Source organism: Pelecanus crispus, chromosome Z (genome assembly GCF_030463565.1).
Source record: "Pelecanus crispus isolate bPelCri1 chromosome Z, bPelCri1.pri, whole genome shotgun sequence".
NCBI classification, from domain to species: domain Eukaryota; kingdom Metazoa; phylum Chordata; class Aves; order Pelecaniformes; family Pelecanidae; genus Pelecanus; species Pelecanus crispus.
The window spans coordinates 3,602,740-3,626,092 of NC_134676.1; the positions used below are offsets into that span (position 1 = coordinate 3,602,740).

Genomic DNA, 23,353 nt, shown 5'->3' on the forward strand with positions numbered 1-23,353 from the left:
GTGTGGACTTGGTAGTGTAGGTTAATGGTTGGACTGGATGATCTTAAAGGTCTTTTCCAACCTAAACGATTCTATGATTCTATGATTACTTGCGAACTGACATGTACGTGTCCATGGCACCTGGTGAAACGCATCCGAGTGCACTATGAGAGTTGGCTCATGCCATTGCAAGAGCACTGTCTGTTGGATTGCATCTGGAGAACTGCGTCCAGGTTTTCGGCCCCTGGCCGTAGGAAAGGCGTTGCTAAACTGGAGCAAGTCCAGTGGAGCCACTGCCATGATGGTTGGGGGCTGGAGGGCTTGGTGTAGGAAGATGGGCTGAGGGAAGTGGGCTTGTTTAGCCTGGAGAAGAGAAGGCTTCGGGCCAAGGCTATGGCAGGAGTTTCAGAGAAAGGGTTAGCAGCATTCCCACTCATAGGAGGAGGTTACTGAGAAGATGGAGTCAGGGTCTTTATAGAAGTGTGTGGCAGGACGATGAGAGAAGAATAGTCATGAACTGAAGTCAGGAGGTTCCAGCCAGTTTTCCACGGTCAGGCAAGCATTGTCACAGCAGCCTGGAGAAGTTGGAGAGTCTCTGCCCCTGGAGGCTTTCAAGACCCAGCTGGACAAAACCCTGGTCTGGATTCAGTGTTAACCCTGCTTCGAGCAGGAGGTTGGGCTAGAGACCTCCTAAGGTCCCTTTCAACCTCAGTTATGACTCTAAGATAAGAATAATTAAAAGAAGAATATTGAAACTGGCTGAAAAAGGAGGAATTGTTTTAAGTGTTCCAGTATGGTAAAGGCCGATGCGATCTCCTGCATCCCCAGTACTGACTTTTATTGTACCTTAAGCAGCTTAACTGTGCTAAGACCACAGCGGCAGAAACCCCCCCCCAAAGAACCCCAGACCGCCCTTCTGTGGACATATGCGTGTCAATCTCATAATAGTTTTGGTGCTAAAAAATAAATACACAGTATTCTTTCTACTGTGGTTCAGGTCATCAATGGCAGAGTACAAAACAGAAATAAAAACTTTTGCCCAAAATTCTGATTTTGGATGATGTATATGATGTATTTTACGGTTGGCAAGAAGGCAGATAGGCTTTTGACAGTTCGCCTTTCTGCTGTTTATGCTGTGTGAAATAACATTAATAGGCGATGTTTTAGGCAGAGAATAAATTAACCATTCTCATGGAACGGATGATCTAGTAAATTCTTGTCACCATTGATGGTAGTATTTGAGTACAGAATGTATTTTGGTTGGGTTTGTCTTTGGGAACATAAGAGTAATGACTAATAGGACTTTCTAGAACATAAGTCATCTGACGTGAACAGTAGCAAAATATTCATAGCACGTCATGACATTTTCCCCACATGTATACAGATAGTTTGGGGTGCTGACTAATATGTGCTACTTTAATTAGCTTATACTTCCATTGTTGGGTTTTTTTAAAAGGCTTTTGTATTGACTTTCCCGTAGAGTCATGTTGTAGCATAACTCCCTTTTGAAAGTATAGTGATTAAGTCTTCAAACTCAGCAAAAGATGTTATTTGCTATGCATTTTTCAATTTCTGCCGCAGAAACAATATGACCTAAATATTTAATCAGGCTTAACAGAATTGGCTTTTTTTATTGCTGCAGATTAATCTAGTTTCTCTGAGCTAATACGTGTGGCATGTATGTCTCCAAGACCTTACTTTTTCTCAATAACGTTAAAGATTTATAGCCTTCATAAAATCTGGCATGCACCGAGAGGAAGATTATGAATTACAATTACTTAAACATTACAACTGGGAATTTTTCTTTTGAATCCTGTATATGCTGTTTCAGACTAGGTTGTATATATAAAGGCGTTAGTGAATACTGGTTTTGTACTGCTTTCCTATACCCTGCTCAATTTGCTTCATTTCTGTTTTGTTAAAAAGATGTTGGCCTGGTGCTGTTTATGTTTTTGTCTTTGATATATTTATTTTAAAATTGCAGTTGACCTCACTAGAGAAAATACCAGCTTTCTGGTCTCAGTAAATAAGGACGTTAAGTGGCTTCGCATGTTTTGCGTAGCGCTCTTGTCTCGTTCAAGTCTGTCCTTAAAATTTTGGATGAAAAGATTAATGTCAGCATATCATGAGTTTCAGGACTTTTTTATTTTTTAACTCGTTATTTTTGCTAAGTGTTTAGTCTCTGTGGCCGTAGTCTTGTGTACACCTCTTGAATTACATGGAGTTGGAGTTAAAAATTGGAAGTGATGTGTACCTAAACCATAACAATTGCAGTGACCATTCAGAACATTGAATTTTCTTCAGACAAACTCGAGAAACAGCAGATTTGAAAGAATCTTTAGCAAAGTCTCACTTGTTTGTTGGTCTTGATTATCTGTGTGTTTCACACAAGGTCCTTGGAGGGCTTCTAAGCGGTCGGGGAGACTCGGTAAAGCATTTGTGCCCTGGCAGCCGAGAGAGCAAACCGCATCCCGGGGTGCATCAAACACGGCGTGACCAAGAGAGACGATTATCCCGCCGAATTCAGCGTTGGTGCGGCCTCACCTCAAGTACTGTGTGCGGTTCCGGGCCCCACCATTGCAGAAGGGTGTGAAGGGCCCGTGAATGCGTCCAGAGGGCAACAAAGCTGGTGGCAGGGCTGGGAGGCTCCTGTGAGGAGCGGCTGAGGACTTTGGGCTTGTCTGCTTTGGGGCAGAGGAGGCTGAGGGGCGACCTCGTTGCGCTCTCCAGCTTCCTGAGGAGGGGAGGCGGAGAGGGAGGAGCCGATGGCTTCTCCTGGGATCCAGGGACGGGACGCGTGGGAATGGCTCCAAGCTGCGCCAGGGGAGGTTCAGACTGGAGCACAGGGCTGATGGGGAGCGGCTGAGGGAGCTGGGGTTGTTCAGCCTGGAGAAGAGGAGGCTGAGGGGAGACCTGATCGCTCTCTACAACTGCCTGACAGGAGGGGGCAGGGAGGAGGGTGTTGGGCTCTTCTCCCAAGGAACCAGCAACAGGATGAGAGGAAATGGGCTCAGGTTCCATTAGGGGAGGTTTAGATTGGATATCAGCAGAAATTTCTTCACGGAAAGAGTGGTCAAGCATTGGAACAGGCTGCCCAGAGAGGTGGGGGAGTCCCCATCCCTGGAAGTGTTCAAAAAACGGGCAGAGGTGGCACTTGGGGACACGGTTTAGTGGGCATGGGGGTGTTGGGCTGATGGTTGGAATGATGACCTTAGAGGTCCTTTCCAACCTTAGTGATTCCTAGTTTTTACTTTCATTATAAATGATCCAGCCACCAAGCTAGGAAACATGAAATTATTCCTCTCCCCTTAATTGGCTTAGTGTGGACTTGGCAGTGTTAGGTTAATGGTTGGACTGGATGATCTTAAAGGTCTTTTCCAACCTAAATGATTATGATTCTATGACACGAGGAAGCATTTCTTCACCCAGAGGGTGGTCCAACCCTGGAACGGGCTTCCTAGAGAGGCGGTCGGTGCCCCGTGCCTGTCAGTGTTTAAGAGGCATTGGGACAGCGCCCTTCGCAGCAGCTTGAACGTGGTCAGCCCTGCCGTGGTCACGCCATTGGACTAGATGATCGCCGCAGGTCCCTGCTAACTGCAACTCCCATTGATTTTAAAGTGTTTCTTTGATGCCCTTGTTTAACTGCTGTCATCAGAATACCTTTACTAATTGGGATTGTCCAGACTCTATGGAAGGGAAACCTTCCTTTGCCCTCGTCAAATCTGCACTAAATCACAAATAAATATAAATGTATTGGGTTAATTTTTATAGGCATATAAAAATGACGTGTTTCCCCTACGTGCCTGGGCGGCAGGCAGTGAAGCGTGTGTACAGGAAGGGTCTCTGCCCTCGGAGAGGTCAGAGCGATGATGAATGTTCATTTTAACTACTGCTGGCTCAGGCAAATCTAAAAAGCTCTCGGGCAGAGAGGACCAGAGCTCCAGGATTACAGGAGCGTGGTATAAGCAGGTGAGGGTATCCTGACGTCGAGTGCAGGCTTTCACCTCTGAAGATTTATGAGAACAGGCTGTCCTTGCAGGGTGGCAGCAGGGAGGACAACTCCAGAAGTTTGAGGAGAGTTACAAGGAAGAGCAATTTCCCCCTTGAGCAAATTTACTTTTTTTTTTCCTTTTTCTTTTTCTAAAAGGGTGATATAGCTGACTGATGTGTTTGGTTTGGGATTTTTTTCCTGTGTTGTGTGGTGTTTTTTTTTTTTTATTTCCCTTTTTTTGTCTCATTTTTCCTAGCTAATATTGAAGCTTCCTCCCTGCCTTCTCGTTTTATGCCAGCCACTGGGCAAGATTAGACACTGCCAGGATCGGGGAAGGAAACATGGATGCCAGGAACTTAAGCAGAAGATATTCTCAAGTACTAGGCAGTTTACAGGTCTCTTCACAGATGTCAGGTTCTCTGTGCTGTCTTTTATAGTATCAAATTATTTTAGGTATATTTTTATTGAAAAACATGCATTATTCACAGTTAGCAAGTGAGCCTTTTCTGCGTTGGTTTTGGTGTTCTGTTCAGTTCTGGTGTCTCTCAATTCCCCGCCTGCTATGTGTAGTAGAGAAAGTGAAAAGCAAACAAGAAACCCACAAAAATCCACCCCTGGGACTAAACCCTTGGAGACTTCTAAATGCCACTTTCTGACTTCAAAAGGATTGAATTTGGTGCTTTGACTTGATGCCTGCCACTTTTGAGCATCTTCACTTACCTTAAAGATGCCGTTGAGTTTCCATGTTCACGTTCGCTTCTGTCCGGTTTGTGTTCTGGAATCACAGCTGATCTGGTGCGAGAGACGGATGACTGCCAGGCAGAAAGGTTCCTGTCACTTTAGTCTCCAAAATACCAACGCTAACTTCTGTTGGATTGGATCTGAAAATTTTAGGGTTCTGTGACTTTAATAGCCATGGCCGTTAAAGACAAAGAACGTTGATAACTTAAAGTTTAATGGAGGATATGGAATATTTTTTTCTTTAATAGATTTAAATTTCTAGAGAATATAGCTATGGTAATATTTGTGTAGCGAGAAGGCATTAGAGGATTTTTATTATTTTCATTACCTCAAAAAAAAAAAAAAAAGAGTGAAAGTTCATTATGTAAGAATATACAGGTTTGTTTTTTTTTTTTTTTTAGTTGGGATAACTCAAGTCCACCCTGATTTCCCAGACTTATGTAACCAGACACTCTACTTTTTAGCTATTAGAAGTTGACACTGTAATGTTTTGTTATCAAAATTCAAAATGATCAGATGGCTTTTACTTTTTATAACAGGGAATTATAATCTTCTTCTGGAGTGGGATTTTAGTACAGTATGAGCTACAGTTTTGTCCTCGGGGTAAACAGAATACATGAATAATATGCGCACACACCCCATCAATCAAATATCATGTTCTTATATTTCCTGCAGTATTGCTTTTTCAAATTTTTCAGTACTGTATTGTAGTTGAAGATTGCCTTTTGCTGTAAAGTAAAAGCAGTATGCCCCATAAAACATACAGAAAACAAAAATTTCACTAACATGTAACTGTAGATGTAGCAGCTGCTGGAAAACTGATTTCTGGTGGATCCAAGTAAGTCTGGTTTCAAGCTCAAGATCCATGATTAGTCAGTGAAAGTTGGATGTAAAGTTTTCTTAATGTACATATCTGTTGCGGGATCTAAGCCTTGATTTTATTCAGGTTTAGCTTAGAGGATTTAGTAATGGAGATGCTTAGTCTTTGATGTGATGTAAGCCATGCTGGTCATAGCGATTAATTCAAGTTAGAAAACGCAGGTTTGTGGGATTGTGTTGCTCTTGGTATGGGTTTAAAATCACACCTTTCAGTAAACAAGTTCAACTTCGAAAATAGGAATGGCCTTGCCCTTGTTACCTGAAATGATGAAAGGGAGGGTTACAGGATTGCACTGGCCATATTGTATAAATACCCAAAAGGACCGGTGAGGCTTGAATGTCTTGTTTCCAAAGTGTGATGCTTGAGCCAGCAGCTCCACCAACACCTGGAGCTGGCTCTGAAAGCTGTCTGCCCGCAGAAGTGGGCTCGGTCCCATCCGTGCTGTGGCAGGACGAGGTGATGGCACCGGGGCTGGCAGCGGTGGGACGGCAGGGGTGCTGATGCTGTCTCACCCTGTGTCTGTCTCAACAGAGCACAAAACCTCTGGGTGAAGTTTTGGGGAAATTTCTCCTCCTCCCATCACATGCTGTGCTCTCATCCCGTTTGTTGCTTGAGCTTAACTGTGGTCATCGTGCTTTGGGGATCAAATCTTGTTCTTCCTATCTATGGAGAGCACTGATGGGGGTCAAAGATAAGTGATAACAGCAGGCGCTCTCAATTTCTTGACAAAAGTCGAACAAGATCGAACGGCTGGAATGAGACCTATACAGGCTTGAAATAAGGTACAATTTTCTAGTGACAGGACTGGTAAAATGTACTAAATGGGAATAGTGGACTCATGACCATTTAAATCTTCTAAGCAGCATCATTCTAAAAGATGCTCTTTAATCTGGTTTTGGAAAAAATTCTGTGGCCTCTGTGGGTAGCTGGAAGGGCAGGCTCGTGTGTTGAGTGTTCCCCTCGGTATGGGATCGTGCAAATACCATTCTTTATCTTCTCCATCCCTGGCCTGTGGATTGAAGAGAATAGCCTGTGTTGCTCAAAACATGCTGTGGTCAAAAATAAGGCATGATGGCTTCAGAAATTGCCTCCTTGCAGCTGCTTCCTCTCCTGAAAACTAGTATATCTGCAAACAAAGTGCCAAAAGGGATTGTGTGTTCCTCAACTTCCAGAGCAAAGGTAGGTGACTGGCTTGAACCCAGCAGGGAATGCTGTTTAAACTAAAGCAATGGGAGACACTGGTTTTGATAAAGTCTTAGGCGTAGAGACCCACCGATTGCACCAAGGGTCAGCTGTTGGTGGCACTCTTTTCCGTCCTGTTCTTTGCCCAAGGTACACAAATAATTTAGTCTCCTAAAAGAGTATTTTAGCCACACGTGTCCAGTAAAGAGATTATAGAAGGATACTGGCCTGGGAAGTGCAGGCAGTTGGGGTAGGTAACCCATTGGCCAAGTTTCAACCCATGAAGCTGTGAATCGATGTTTTTTTTTTTTGGTTGTTTTTTTTTTTTTTTTTTGATTCGGTAAGGAGGTTGCAGCCTAGAGTCCAAGTGTTTGTTGATTCAGGCTGCAGTAGGGATAGCAAACAGTCTGGTAGAAGTATCTTGATGCTTATGAAGAGCTGTCTTATTTATCTCACAGTTTATTGGGCTGCTTAAGGTACTTCGTGGAGGACTTGCCACACTCTATACCCTGGTCAGAGCTCCCCTGTGAGCTGGGCTGTCACAATATGTGTTGTACAGCATTATGCAGTGAAGTATTTCCTATGCAAAACCTATAATAATAGATGGAATCATAGAATGGTTTAGGTTGGAAAAGACCTTTAAGATCATCCAGTCCAACCATTACCCTAACACTGCCAAGTCCACACTAAACCAATTAAGGGGAGAGTTGCAATTTTGTGTTTCCTGGCTTGGTGACTGGATTATTTTTTAATGAAAGTAAAAACTAGGAATCATTAAGGTTGGAAAGGCCCTCTAAGATCATCAGTCCAACCATCAACCCAACACCCCCATGCCCACTAAACCATGTCCCAAAGTGCCACCTCTGCCCATTTTTTGAACACCTCCAGGGATGGGGACTCCCCCACCTCTCTGGGCAGCCTGTTCCAGTGCTTGACCACTCTTTCCATGAAGAAATTTCTGCTGATATCCAATCTAAACCTCCCCTGATGGAACCTGAGCCCATTTCCTCTCGTCCTATTGCTGGTTCCTTGGGAGCAGAGCCCGACCCCCCCTCCCTGCCCCCTCCTGCCAGGAGCTGCAGAGCGATGAGGTCTCCCCTCAGCCTCCTCTTCTCCAGGCTGAACACCCCCAGCTCCCTCAGCCGCTCCCCACCAGCCCTGTGCTCCAGACCCTGCCCCAGCTCCGCTGCCCTTCTCTGGACACGCTCCAGCACCCCAATGTCCGTTTGAGGTTATATGGTGCACGTGCTTCATAGTTTACCAGTGATGCAGTTTGTTGCAGGTGAACTGCTCTAAACAGTTGATTCTCCTTTCCATTAGGAGTGGGAGGATATCCTGTGAATAGACATAGGCAATATCTCTTACTCAAGAGCATTCAGAGTTAGTTAGTATGAATACTAAATATTTTTTTGATTCCTCTATAGTTATTTCATGGAAGTGGTTGTAATTTTTCATGAAAAAGCTTAGCAGGTCCTAAGTGTGTAACTCGGTTATGATAAAGCACCATGTCTGAGGAACTAGAATTAACTACAGGACTACTCTTACCGCTGGAATCCCAGGCTGAGAGCAGTGCACTGATGAGTAATTCTGTGTGAATTTTTTCCCTTAAAGCGAGATTTCCATGAAAATCAGTTAAATTTTGTGACACTCTCAGGGGTTTTTGTGGTAAACTTTGTAAACCAGGTTCAGACACATGCATTTAAAATTTTCAGGGCCAATTGAGAGAGGCAAAAAGCTTTTCTTAATGCATTATCAACCAAAAAACTCCACCACCCCCCAAAAATAAAAAAAGCCCAGTTTCTTGCACCTCTAATGTGTGAGACTTGGTGAGTTCCCTTTGCGGCAGTGACAGAACCGGCGTCACGCTAACAGATCCGTCTGTCTGTTGAAACTGTTGTTTTATGTCAAACTGCTCCATTGCTTACTTGGCATCTTCCATTGACTCTTGGCACAAAAACCAAGGACATTAAACCATGAATTAGCTTTCTTAAAGGAAAATACCTCTTTTCTTCTGTTTTTTCTCCTTCTACCCTTGTCTTTCAGTTATACCTGCCGCCACTTGCGGAGATATGTATATGTCTTGGACAAACTGTATTTCCCCCACTCTCACTGCTCTACGCTGCAGCATTGCTTCTCGACCCTCAGTGACAATGGAGAGGAACTCTTGTCTTTAACTTGTTCTCACATTCTCAGATCCTATGCTTCCAGGTTATTAACCTCTGCTCTCCATTTACTGCATGCTGCATGCTCTGTGACTGATTGGTGCATGTTTTTGGTAAACTGATGAATAACATTAAATGGCTAAGGGGATGGTTTGTGTCTTTATGGCATCCTTGATGTGTGTCCTAAAAAGTGTGGTAGAGATGGGAGTCTAATAATGCTTTGGGTTTTTTTTTTTCGTTGTTGTTGGGGGTTTTGTTTTGTTTTTTTAATTTAGAATACAACTTCTGGAATTAATGTGTGGCCTTCGGAAGTTTTAAATGCTTTTTATGTTAGAGTAAAAGTATTTTAATCCTTTTCCAAAGCTATGACATAAGAATGTAAGCTGTGATTCACAAAGCTTCCATCGAGTTATTTAGTTTGTTTGGAATTAGTGCAGAGAGATAAGTTGTCTTACATGCAAGTGTCTAATACTTCCCTGATGCCTGTTATTTCAGTAATGTTGTCTATATAAATTACTTTTCAAGAATGGGAATGATAAAACTTTTCCCTCAAGTTCAGTAAATTGTCATGGCACTTAATGATAAATTAAGAAAGAGCTGCCTTTTTCGATATGCCTGATCAGTTTTGATTATACGGAATAAGAATGATGAGAATCCATCAGCCCAACATGACAACATAAAGGCCTTGTTCATGGTGCAGAATTATAGATGCTCTACAGAAACTGTAAAATAGTGGGAATTTAAAAATTAATTCTACTAAATGTTTTCTCTAAGCTGTTTACTCCAAGAAAAAAATTTAAGTTGTACTGTTTCGCTGTTGATGCTGTGGATAATTAAATATATTAACCAAGATGCTAGAAGCTTTAGGAAAACAAGGAAAAAATTGCATGACAAACTTGATCAGAACATGGAAAGCATCCAGGGTGGAAACGCAGCTTCCCAGCGAAGCCGGCATACAATAGCAGTAGACCACACAGTAAACATAAGTAAAACCAGCTTGATTGTCAAGGGAAGAAAATATGGCATGCAAGCTGAAATAGCTCTTTTTGTACAAAAGAAATTTTATAGTAGTACATAATGATGGAGGGTTACACTGAAGGATCTCAACAGGAGATGAAAATCTAGCTGTCCCAAGGGGCATTCTCCAGATTAATTTGGAACAGGGGTACGGTATTAAAGTAGGCAGACCCCTAAGATTTCAAAGGCATTATTTAAAAATGAATAATAATAATGAGGGCAGTCCACACCAAAATCTTGTTTAAGATGGCCTGTTTTACGTGTAGGAATGATATTCTGAAAACATAAAAGAAATGGCTTAATTATTCCAGCTTGTTTCAATGAAATTTTTGTAATTCTGTACAATGGCAACACTACAACATTAAGTTGGCAAAATCAGCCTGGGGAGACTAAGTACTACTCCATGGATATTGCGTCTTTCAGGTGGCTTTATGGATGAAAATAAGCACTGATAACACTTTACACCTTTTCAGGTAACAAGCTTATGACGTTTTTTAGAGCAAAAAGTTCATCTGGTTGGTCCTAATGCTGAAACAGATGGAGGAATAGTTTAGTGGCATTACTTTCAGAAATGGGAGTTATGCATCAGTTGAGCTAGATTAGAATATATCAGGCTGGGAGACTGTAAAATCTCAGGTTTTTCATTCCAGGCTACCCTTTTATGAGATAGGAGGAGGACAGAGTATTCGAAATAGAAATTGCTGCTAGGAGGATATATAGGTAGCAGTTTTTAGTGGCTAATTCTCTGTTGCTGTTCTGGCAATATATGAGTAGCAAAGTGAAGCACCTTGTAGCATACCTGCTCAGGAAACTTGGCTGCGTAAGTCTGTAAATGACATCAAATAAAGTGACATAAATGGAGGTGTCAAAAAAGGGGGGGGTTGTGTGAATCCGTGCATCCGGCCTGCATTAAGTACTGCACTCTTTTACCCTGTGACCAGCCTGCTTAGTAATTTATGCATTGCATCTCCTCTCTAAAGGCAGAGGATAATTAATTATGGCGATTTATAAATCATCCAGGCCTCTGCAGGACTGCTGGTAAAGAATATAAGACACAGCCCTGAGTAATGGCTGGTCTCTAACGCTGTCCTGGTACCCCCAGATGATGTTGCCTCTCTTCAGATATCCCACAGAATTAAAGTTTTCATTCCTATTTTGGTATATTTTGTGTGCAAACATGAATGTGGACATGAACAGCTGTACCTTTAATTTGGAGGTGGGGAGAGGGAATTCATAGGAGTAAAAGGAGAAGAGATGAGGAGGCTTTGGAATGATGGCACTAAGTAGCAGTAGTTAATAACCACTGTTTTCCATCAAAGCGCTTAGAAAAGTGTGTTTATGCTGCTGGCTGATCAACGTTGTTCACATTTTCAAGCTACCCTGGATTTGTGTGAGATCCTGGCGGTGACCTGTCAAATCCGTAGGCGTGCCGCATCCCGCGCTTGCTGAGCAGCTAATGCTGGTTAAAGTGAGGGAGAAGAGAAGGAGAAAGGTCTGCATTCCCCTGTCCCGCAGGGAGTAAGCCCACAGCACCCGCTCTCCAGGCAGCTTTAATTGGGATTTAGTGCCAGTGTTGTTTTCGGTGGCTTTCCTAAATTTTAAAATAGAGGAGACGCAATACCTATTTTATTATGCTGTGTATTAGCATAGCATAAATACTGAGCCTGGGATTGTAATCTGTCATTGCTGCTGTCTAATAATTCTGTTGTGGCTGTGCTATTTATTGATTTTTGCAGTAACAGTGCTTAGTGACGTGAAATATGTTCTCCTGCTCTTACCATTATGGTTTCCTTTCAAATTGCATGTTCGTCGTGTGATGTTTTAATGCTCGTGTGTGTTCCCCTTTTTGTTTTAAAGCTCTTTGGGTTGCAGTCAATCTCAGGAAAATTGTTTTTGAAAACGAAACTGGCTTAGTGCATGTACTAGCAAAAGGCAGCTAACAAGCAATGATTTGTTTTGGGATGCTGAACAAATTAAGGACAGTTTTATTTTCATAGCTAGCTTGACATTGTGTGTGTGAAAGCAGGAAATATGGTTTTGCTGAGCGTTGTAAATTGAGCAGACGTGTTCATGAAGTAGTAGGGCAAAAGGAAAAATTGTATGGATTCATTTGAATTCAGTTTTTTTGCCCAGAGAAAAAAAGACAAAGAAATACGATGTCAAATTCGCACAGTTCAGCCATTTTGCGTATCTTCTATTACTTAATGCTAGGTCTGTTTAAACAGCAAAATGTATCTAATAAGATTTTAACACTCCCTTTCAGAAGTGCTCTGGCGCATTGTCTGAAGCCTGTAGAGGATCAGCGTTGCAACCATACTCCTCCCAGGCCATCAGAGTCGATAGAATTATGCAATTACATTAATTTAAAAATGTGCAGTCTTTGCGGGATCAGGGCCTTGGAGGATAGCTTTGAAAAATCCTGCTAATTACCAGAAATGTTGCTCTTGCTGCAATGTGATGGAGAAGTTCTGCATAAAGCCAACTCGGATTCATTACCCGGTTGCCAGCTCCTTTTTTCCTTGGAGTGAGAGCTGTGCTGGGGCATCGGGGCTGGATCCCAGGAACGTATGGACGGTCCTTTGCCACGATACGGATTACTGGCCCGTCCTTCAGTATGTACGGGAGAGGTGTCAGAGTACCATCCTCAAAACCAGCTACAACATTTGCAAGTCTGACACGTTTTCTTTGGCTTTAGCCTGCGAAGGGAAGGTGGGGAGAAACACGAAGCACATAGGTTTATTGTTGAACCTTGAATTATTTTTGCGTGGGTTGATGCAATACAGAGACGTACATCAGTTAATATTCTATCAAATGGGCTTTGACAGGTGTGAATGCTTTTTCTCTGATTCTCTAGATCTTGAGCATTTGTTTACCTTCAGTTTTTAAGCGGTTAATGTAAAAATCTCACCCTAAGTTAGTGCAAGTGAAATAGTCACTACGGCAGCCTTGCGTGGGCACTGGCTGGGTAACAGAAGATCCGGGTGTTCTGACCCAGAGCCCCTTCAGCCTCCTTAGAACTCATCCTTTTCTCTTTTCCTGCTGGTTCCAGTTAAAGCACTCCTAGTTATAAATAAACTTTTGAAAAGCATTTATATCACTTCTGGTGCTTGCTGCGTGTGATATTTTAAATAGGAAATACCAAATATTGATCCTTATTCACGGGGAGCTTAACCCATGAGAGCTGATATCGAAAGTGTTCCCTGTGTAAAGGGAATCACAGAATCACAGAATCATAAAATGGTTTAGGTTGGAAAAGACCTTTAAGATCATCCAGTCCAACCATTAACCTACACTACCAAGTCCACACTAAACCAATCAAGGGCAGAGTAGAGTAAATCATGTCCCCAAGTGCCACCTCTGCCCGTTTTTTGAACCCCTCCAGGGATGGGGACTCCACCACCTCTCTGGGCAGCCTGTTCCAATGCTTGACTACCCTTTCTGTGAAGAAGTTTCTCCTAATATCCAATCTAAACCTCCCCTGGTGCAGCTTGAGCCCATTTCCTCTCATCCTATCGCTTGTTCCTTGGGAGCAGAGCCCGACCCCCCCTCCCTGCCCCCTCCTGCCAGGAGCTGCAGAGCGATGAGGTCTCCCCTCAGCCTCCTCTTCTCCAGGCTGAACACCCCCAGCTCCCTCAGCCGCTCCCCACCAGCCCTGTGCTCCAGACCCTGCCCCAGCTCCGCTGCCCTTCTCTGGACACGCTCCAGCACCCCAATGTCCTTCTTGTACCGAGGGGCCCAAAACTGGACACAGCATTCCAGGTGCGGCCTCACCAGCGCTGAGCGCAGAGGGACAATCACCTCCCTGCTCCTCAAAGTATTGTTGAGAAATAATAATGGTTCTGTTATAAACATCTAGGAGGTAGGACAACATGTAAGCACAGCAATCAACCAGATGAGCAATGTTATTTTGACTTTAATGATCATTTAAATGGGAAGCTGTCTGTTTGGTATCGCACCTTCGGTAAACATGGCTGCCTCTGCAAACGAGTCTCCCAAAGAGAGCGAAGCCAGTGCAGGTCGGCTTCCATCCAAAGGGGTGTGTGGAAACAAAAATGTTGTTGTAAACTGGTGTAGGCAGACGAAATTGGGTGAGAGTGAGACGATTTCCAAAAGGTGACAAAAATCTTACTTCCGTAGGAAAATTATGCGTGAGTCTTACCTCGTAAGGGGCCCCAGTCACAGGAAGTATTGTGAGCCTTTGTTGGTAAATAACTCGATAAAACTCTGTGCAAAGGAAAATAAGTCATGATGTAGTAATTGGACCTTATCGAGAAGGCTTTTTAAGTCTTTATAAGTTTTGAACAACAGCTTGGTTTTTTTTCACGTTTTATGAATAAACCCACTTATGGGGTCATAGGGTTAGAAGTAGAATAATGAAAATGGTGGATCTGGGCCCGTCACAGGCGAGAAATAGCTTCATTTATCACTAAAGCAAGCTACTTTTGGAATGTTAGATAACCGTTTACAAATTTCATCATTTCTTCTTCTTCCCCCCCCACCCCCCCCAAAAAAAAAAATAGTGAAAAGTTCTAAAAATCTTGGTAGATTTAAGGACTTGTCTAAAACAAACTAACTTCATACTCTTTTTTTGACAATACTGATAAAAACTTTTCTTCTGCAGGACATTTTAGTAAGGATGTGCACCTTGCCTCTAAAACTGGCATCTGACCAAATGGTCTGTGGGTGCTTTTCCTTTTTTATTTTCCTTTTTCCTTTCTGCTACCACGAGCACTATTGCCTCCGCTCCGCTCAGCGTCCTGCCGAGCCAGAAGGCTGGTGAGAACAGAATTGCTATTATCATAGAGCATAATTATGGGTTGGTTGGGAAGTTTTTCTGGTTATTCAGGCTTACGGCATTATTCATCCAGCTTCTGATGTAGAAGTTGGAGATGGTGCTTTTTTGTGACAATTCACAGATTTTTTTTCTCTTCACGCGATCACCTGTACGCTGACAAATTCCAACTGCTGCATTACGGGTGTTTAACCTGGAGACTCAAAGATGGTCTTTTTCCTAATGGGTTTAATATTCATTGGGTTACTTTTTATTTTCAGTGCGAATCCAGTGTTGCGGGTTGCTGTAATAATCATGAATTTCAGTTATTGTGGTATGTGCGTTTTAAATTTCAGTCATAGTTAGACCATGGAAGAGCTGACAGAATTTAACTCACTTAAGTAGTAAGTAAAAGTAAGAGTAAGCAAAGATGGGCAAAGGAAAAAAGGTCGAATCAAGCTACATTAATATTTCTTGGAGGATGCAGGCTGGTTTGAGAATACCGGTATGCTGGGATTTTTATAGAGCAGCCTGTGAGCTTTTATGGAAACTGTTCTCTGAGCTTCCACTCAAGATGTTTTGTGTGGACTCAGTTCCCGATCTGGGACCACAGGTCAGGAGATGAGGCTTTTTCTTTGGCCACTGTGATGGCGTGGAACAAAATTTCCCTGAAATCCAGCTCATTTAATTATTTTCCTTTGGGGAAAAAAACCCTGAATTGGAAAAAAAAAAAAAAAAATTAGAGGTCTGTTGAATGAATGTAATCTAATGTTTTATTGCTTTTTGATTGTGATTTTTAGTTAGCTGCTGATAATTTTATTGAAGGGTTGGGTTTTTTTATTACGGAAGGATCGCTTTACACTCCACATTGAGTGACTTGGCAGAAGGGAATTGTTTATAAATAATTCTATTACAAATTATTTGTCTTTGTACTGCACAGTATATCGATCAAGAAACCAGTGGGAGATAAAATCAATGCTGTGGGTATTTGGTGGATGAAAAATTGCCTAGCTTGTAGGTCTCAAAATGCAGTTTAACTGGATGCTTATCAAGTGGGTGCATGTCTAGTGGAAACCCTTGTGCACTGGTTCATTAACTCCTGCCCTATTTCAAATAACGTATGGAGAATAGTTTTTAGGGAAGCAGTGATCAATGAAGGGTGAAGATGGTTGATATCAAAAAGCAGCCATCTAAGCCTGCTGCAAGCAAGGTCTGTTTTCATAGAGCCGGTAGAATTTCATGCACGTAGGTCACGCTCTCAGGATAAGAGGTCCAGGTAGGATTGGCTTTGAAAGGACTTGGAAGTGCTCTCGGGCAGATTTATGAGTTTACTCTGAAATGATTTGGGAGATTAAGGGTAAATAAACGCTCCCTTGTTAAGGAGCCCCTTAGTATGCAAAAGTGTAATGCGCTCCAGTAGCTGGAAGCTGAAGCAAAACCAATTGAGACTGGTTCATATTTTTTTACACGGCGGATGATTCACTGGAATAGTTTAACAAGGGTTCTGGATTTCCCAAGATTGGAATTTTTAAATGAGATTGGATGTTTTCCTAAAAGATATGTCCAAGTCCAGCCACAGCTATTGGACTTGAAGGAGGAAGTAGCTGAGGGAATTCCTATGGCTTGTGTCAGACGCGCTGATCAAAGTGGCTTCTTTTGGCATTAAAAATCGGAGTTACAGGCAGATTGCCACCGAGGATTTTGTTGGTTTGTTTGTCTTACGGATTTCTTTAAAAGGCCGCATTTTGATTTAGATTTTCCCTGTTACAAATGTAATCTCCCAGGTACTATCCCCCAGGTGATCTGACCCAAATAGTACAAAACAGCACAGGTTGCCAAGACATACTTTCTCGAGCACAAAAAAAACTAAATGGAAAAGGAAAAATTGCGAGAGCTATGTTCTTTCTATATAATAGTCTTTATTCCTCCCACCCTGGTAAAAATTTATCACAGACATGATCTAGACGCATTCTACCACATTAGCATGTGAAACTAAAACACATCTCGATCAGACGGAATTATTTTTAATTGAATGCTTATGAGCCCACGTTCCCATGAGATGAAATTGGAACAAAATTACTTTCACACATTTCCATTGTAGCAGTATGTTCAGAGGCCGGGGGTTTTGCGTTCATACGTAATGTCTGGCAATTAATCAGGATTGGGGAGGGTGTCTTATTCTTTTGTAAGTATGTAAATAAGCTATTGTTTGGAAACTAAAAAGAAATATTCTATAGCTTGCCTGAAGAGTTCAGGAGAATGCTAATAAAATGAATGTCAGACTGAATATAGTTTTAATAGTTTATAGCTGAAAGCAGAAGGGATTTATGCTCATGTAAGCCAAACTTCTGCTTAGTTCCTGAGGTTCAGCTCCTCTGTAGGATCTGCTGGCTTCCCTCGGGTGCAGAAGATCACCCCTCGGGTGCAGAGCATCGCCTCTCCAGCAGCTTCGATAAGTCATTGTCACTGGCAGCATGGGGTGCGATGCGGCTATTCTTGGTTTTGTCCATCTAGGTGATGAACTGTTATCTGCTTTGGTTTCCCAGACAGCATTGCATGAACTTTGGCTAGTGAAGGCAACTTAGTAAGATGTGTAATTATTGCCTAAATATAGAAAATTATTCACTTGGAAAATAACAAACATATGTTACTGATTCAAAACATCTTCCAATTTGTCAAATTAAAGCGCAGATTCTCACCAAAGCTACATTTTGGCTTATGCAGAAGTCGTCTTCATCATGAGCTCTCGTTGCAAATCAACAGACTGTAGCTGTGATTCCAGGACTCATTATGTTCAGATGAAACGAGTGGAAAGTACTGACTGCAGCTAGAATTATCACAGTTGATAATTGTGATTAAGATGTTCCAACCAGAATGCCTGAAGTTAAGCATTAAAATGTATACTTTTTTTTTTCCCCCCTCCCTTTTAAATAGTGAGGAGCATCTACATCTTGCAGTGAATGTTTAATCTGTACATGTGGATGTCTAGAGAGAGATCTGGGTATCTACCTGGAACTGGTGTAGTGCCTTAAGTACTAAAATATATCAAAGAACTTTGCAAACCTGAGTAACAACAGATTCACAAGTACTCCAGAAGAATGGTGGAGCAAAGAACTTTGCAGATGTCTCTTACAGACAGAGATGGTGATTAAGGGATACAAACCATGCACATGAACAGTGGTGATGAATGAAGTTTTGGCAAAGGACTTTGAAGAACAGAAGCAACAAGAGATTTATGTTGTTAATGTAGGAGATGACATTAGCTTTTAAGGTTGGATGCAAAGTATCGCACTCCATAAAATATATAAAATTTTAGTTCAGCAGCAATTTTTAATCAGTAAATCCAAGGTTTAATAGTGCAGTTAAAAAAAAAAAGGAAAAAATAAAAAGAAAACCCCACAACATACTCCTAACGTCGTAGGTGGCTTTCACTTGAAATCTAATTTGGTTAGTAGGCTGCTCTGCATAAGATGTGTGGGCTGATTTTGGGCTGATTGTGCGAGCACACCTAGTTGTTCGACACGTGCTGGCTGTCTTCAGGGTACTTAATGGCATCTTAGTTTAAAAGTGGTGAGTCCGAGAGATAAACATTATATAGTAAAATCCAGTGGTGGTTTTTTTTTTGGTTTTTTTTTTTTTTTTTTCTCAGTAAGCCCAGACTGTCTCAAAGCAGATGTTGTGATGTGTGCTGCAGAGATGTTCTGCACAGGAGCCACAGCGTAGAACTGCTTAGTGAAAATACCTGAGAGTTTTTGTTTTCCTAATTAATTGCAGCTCCAAGTAGCATGAGTGTGGAAAAGTTGTTTGTTCTTTTTTTTTTTAAATAAAATATTTAGTATTTGATGAACAATATAAGTGATTAGAAACATCATCCTCATGGTTCTCCTCCTGGAGTAGTTCTGGGTGGTCTCTCGGCTGTCCAGCCATTCAGTTTAAATTAGTGATTCTCCAGCACAGGGGCAAATGCCGGCAGTGAGGTGTCAAAAGCAGCGTCGCAGCGAAGGCAGAGCCCCTGAGCTGCTGAGTCCCGCGGCCCTGGCCTGGCTCCTCGGGGGGACGCGGAGGCTGCACCGCTCCCGGGTGGCCGGGGCAGGATGGGGAGGAAGGGAGCTGGATGGAGGGAACAGGGAATGTTGCTGACTTGCTGACGGAGGCGTAGCTGCTAAAGACTTGAAACTGGCATCCAGATCTGTTCATACTGATCTAAATGACCCAAAACATTCTAGATTTGCAGAATTAGTAACACTGTAAGAACTATTTCTTCTGCCCTTTTCATTTTCAGCTTCTAATGAGAACATCCAACTACAAGAACTGTCATTTCTTCTCGCATTTTGGTATCGCCATTCCTCATCACAGCCGATTTGACCAAGAAATGCAGAGGTGGAAGAAAAAAAAAACCAGGGGTGGGGGGAATTAGTCAGGTTTTTATTCTAATCCTCTAAAGGATTGATTTAAGTTGTGTAAGGAGGTTTTGGATCCCCACTCTACAGCAGGATGTAGGGGTTGAGAGCTGTGAGCTATTCTTAAGTGGTTTTGTTCTTTCGTGTTTGTAAGCTGAATTTGTGAGAAAACATTGATGAGAATGCTCCCACTGCACCAGCCACAGATCAGAAAAAGCAGTGGGAGAGGAAAATAACAACCACAACTGCTTTCCAAAGATGACTAATCCTGCAGCCCCAGTGTAACCTCCAGGACAGTGATTAACATTTGGCTTTTCTTCTAAATGCTGGAAAAGTTTTCAGGGGCGTCAGCCGAGCTGAAAACTAGTTCAATACGTGTAGGCTAATGAAAGAAGATTTTAAAGTTTCCATTTAATGTTCCTGCCTCACGTACTTGGTTACTTTGAATACTTTGAGGTGCATCACATGCAGTGTCACAGCTCATCTATGTTCCTTATTAGTTATCAGATCGTTTTATGAAAGAGGAAAATCCAATTTTGTAGGTAGGATAAAATAAGGTAGCTCTAAGAGGTGTGACCCATCAGGCTAATTTTAGTGTCAGGAATAGAGTGGTAGGTTTCTTTGACTTCATTTGGTGGAAAATTGAACCCTTACACTCATCCCTTGCATGGATTGAAGTGCAGTCCAGCTTAGTGGTCTTTCTGTGAGAAGGAACCTCTACCCTACTGACTGTTAGACACCACTAAAGCTCTTGGTATGTGTTTGGTGTGCATGGTCCTACAAAGAGCTGTGTTTTCTTAAATTAGAGTTTTACTGTGAACTCTGCTGTGATTGCAGAACAGTTTTAAAAGAATTCAGCATAGATATTTTACTTTTCTCCACGTTGCAAGACAATGCAAGTCCTTGCAATGGCTTTCAACGTGGTGTTCACCCAGCAGAAATTAAAAATTGGTGATTATAAAAAAAGCTAAAAATAAATAAATAAAATCAGATCCTTCTGATGCTGCATTCTTCTAATTAATCACCAAGCCATCCTCTTGCTACTGCAGGATTTTACCCTAAAAGATATTGCCTGTATTTCCCAAAGCGCTTTGTAGTGCAATTGTGGCTTTGCTGGTTTCTGCATTGACGTGGTGTTCCTTGCATTTTTTGTTTGTGGCAACTGTGCTAAATGTTTAGCCATGTTCATGGTGATTTCAGGGAGTCACAAAGTGGCTGAGGTCGGGAGGCACCTCTGGAGATTGTCATGTCCAAGCCCCTGCCGCAGGCAGTGTCACCTAGAGCCAGTTGCCCAAGGCTATGTCCAGTTGATTTTTAATATCTCCAAGGATGGTGACTCTACAAACTGTCTGGGTAGCTTGGGGTTTTTTCTTATGTTTAAATGCAATTTCCTGTGTTTAAATTTGTGCCCATTTCCTCTAGTCCTTTCTCTGGGCGCCACTGAGTCTAGCTTCATCATCTTTTCACCTTCCCATCAGATGTTTGCATGCACTGAGGTCCTCTCAAGCCTTTTCTTCCCCAGGCTACTCAGCCCTAGGTCTCTCAGCCTCTCTTTGCATGTCAGATGCTCCAATCACTTAATCATCTTTGTGGCTCTTCGCGGGACTCGCTCCAGTATGTGCATGTCTCTACTACTGGGGAGCCCAGCGCTCCAGCTGAGGCTTCCCCAGCGCTGAGCAGAGAGGAAGGATCGCCTCCCACGATGGGTTGGCAATGCTCTGCCCAGCGCAGCCCACGGTGCCGTTGACTTCCTTTGCCGTGAGGGTGCATTGCTGGCGTACGTTCAACTCGGTGTCCACCAGGCCCCTTAGGTCCTTTTCTGCAAAGCTGCTTTCTAGCTGGTCGGCTCTCAACGTGCAGGGTCTGATATTTCCCTTTGTTGAGCCTCACGAGGTTTCTGTTGACCTGTGGCGTGGTTCAGCCCCAGGCAGCAGCTCAGCACCATGCAGTCGCTCACCCACTCCCCCTACCCCGATGGGATGGGGGAGAGAATCGGAGGAGTAAGAGAGAGAAACACTCCTGGGCTGAGATAAGAACAGTTTAATAATTGAAATAAAGTAAAATAGCAATGATAATAATAACAATATAATAATATCCAAAGCAAGTGATGCCCAATGCAATTGCTCACCACCCACCGACTGATGCCCAGCCAGTTCCCAAGAAGCGATCGCTGCTCCCCAGCCAACCCCCCCAGTTTCCATACTGCCCATGACGCCGTATGGTATGGAATAGCCCTTGGGCCAGTTGGGATCAACTCTTCTGGCTGTGCCCCCTCCCAGCTTCTTGTGCCCCTGGCAGAGCCTGGGAAGCTGACAAGTCCTTGACTGGCATAAGCAGTGCTGAGCAACAGCTAAAAACATCAGCATGTTATCAGCATTCTTCTCCTACTAAATCCAAAACACAGCACTGTGCCTGCTACTAGGAAGAAAATTAACTCTATCCCAGCCGAAACCAGGACAACCTGTTTCTCCAGGCTGCCCAGGTCCCCCTGACAACTGTCTGGTGCATCAGCCTCTCCTCCCTGTTCTGTATCACCTGCAGACTTGCCGAGGGTGCACTCTGCCCCATCAGCTGGGTCATTAATGACGATGGTAAAGAGCGCTGGCCCCCGAATCAGCGCATGGGGTACATCACTCGTGACTGGCCTCCGGCTGGACTTCGTGCTGCTGACCGTAGCTCTCTGAGCCCATGCGTTCTGCCAGTTTTCTGTCCTCCTCCCTGTCCACTTATCGAGCCTCTGCTTCATCAGTTTGTCGCAACTGGGCTTAATTTGAAAATACTATGATTGTCTTGATTCTACTTTATACTGTTCGTATAGTTGATGACACTTCTAAATTGCTTTTCCAGAATAGTTTTGGCCTCAGATTAATCCAGATGACACCAGCAGGGTTGTGAAAACTCACCTTTGCACGCTTTTGGTTGTCACCTGGATAAATTTAAGTTCCGAAAGATACTTGTATGTGCCTAGAAAGCCTGGTTTTGTCTCTCCTGAACATCCCATTGAAATACAGTTTGTGTTTAGTCCCATGCTCCAGCTCTGGCATTTGTTTCCCAAGGTGGAGGGGAGCTAACATCCCTTCCCACGAGGGTTATACTTGCTTTTTGTACAGTATAGAATAGAACACTCTTGGTGTTTGCTTCACTTTCATGCCAGTTCTGTGTTTGGAACTGTTTTCTTTGCTTTGGGAAAAACAGAGAATGACCTGGAACATCACAGAATTTTGTCTTTTAAAAAGTACATTTTGGGGAGGGCATTTTTTAAGGAATTTGGGAGGATTTTTGAATTGATAGAGGCAGAGAGAATTACATGGGGGAATAGGATGTATAAAACTGAGTGGGAGGTAAAGCGCAAAAGCACAACCTCTTTTCTCTGTGGGAATGAGGTTAATTTCCAAATAAATTGAAGACAATGTAAATTTAATTACTGTGTAACTTGAGGGACTGGGACTTAAAAATATATCATGTTGGTTTTGAAGATGGAAAAATATTGCACAACTGCAAGTATGCTGAAATGAATCATTAAATCAAATCTGTATCAGTTTTCCCACCAATCTAGAGGCTTGTGTGCATTTGTCTGAAGGCAATAAAATAACCTCTCTTTAGAATGACAAGTTCAGTAGTGAGTAAGGTGATTTAGGATGACAGCGTATGTGGGAAATAATGACCTTTTTCCTACTGAAAAAGTAACGAACAATAACTTCGAAGTGTTACCTAAAATAAAATCTGCTTTCTCTTGCATAAGGGCTCTTCATGCCCATGTAAGGTTTCTGAATCTTAATGGTAATGTCTGTAACGCCTTTCTTAACCGAAGAACAAAATTAAAAAAACCGACAGGCAGACTACAGTGAAGAAACATGATTACGTTTTAGCTCTGTTGAGGTTGGATTACGAAACATGGGTAAGACTTTTTGTGCTTTTTGCTAACTCTGGAAAGTATTTTTGTAAAAGATGAAGGGACGGTCAAAGACTGAGCTCCTTCAGGATGCTGACAAGCCTTTTCCTGATGTGAGCCCCGGTGATTTTGATCGCACGTGTTTGTGCATTTGGGTGAGCTGTACTGGTGATGGAGACAAAAGCTGGGCAAATTCAGTACTCCAAACATTTTTCCTTCCTTAAAGGCTTCCAGATGATCTCTTCTGTAACTGCCATCTTCCTGCAATGACAGTTAAAACTGTCTGTAATATATTTCTAAAAATGTAGATGCTGAAGACCACGGTATGTTCCTGATAT

The 23,353-nt window shown here is 42.7% G+C and overlaps 1 protein-coding gene across 3 annotated transcripts in view; it reads left to right on the forward strand.

Moving 5' to 3' along the window:
- Positions 1 to 23,353, forward strand: part of DYM (dymeclin) — a 230,402-nt gene that overhangs the window by 126,636 nt on the left and 80,413 nt on the right. Inside the window, exon 14 of one of the 3 annotated variants that reach the window (XM_075726068.1) lies at positions 8,817 to 8,981. The exons of the other annotated variants lie outside the window; for them this stretch is intronic. Coding sequence (XP_075582183.1) covers positions 8,817 to 8,981 — 165 coding nt within the window. The remainder of the gene's footprint in view (positions 1 to 8,816; positions 8,982 to 23,353) is intronic. 3 annotated transcript variants of the gene reach the window in all.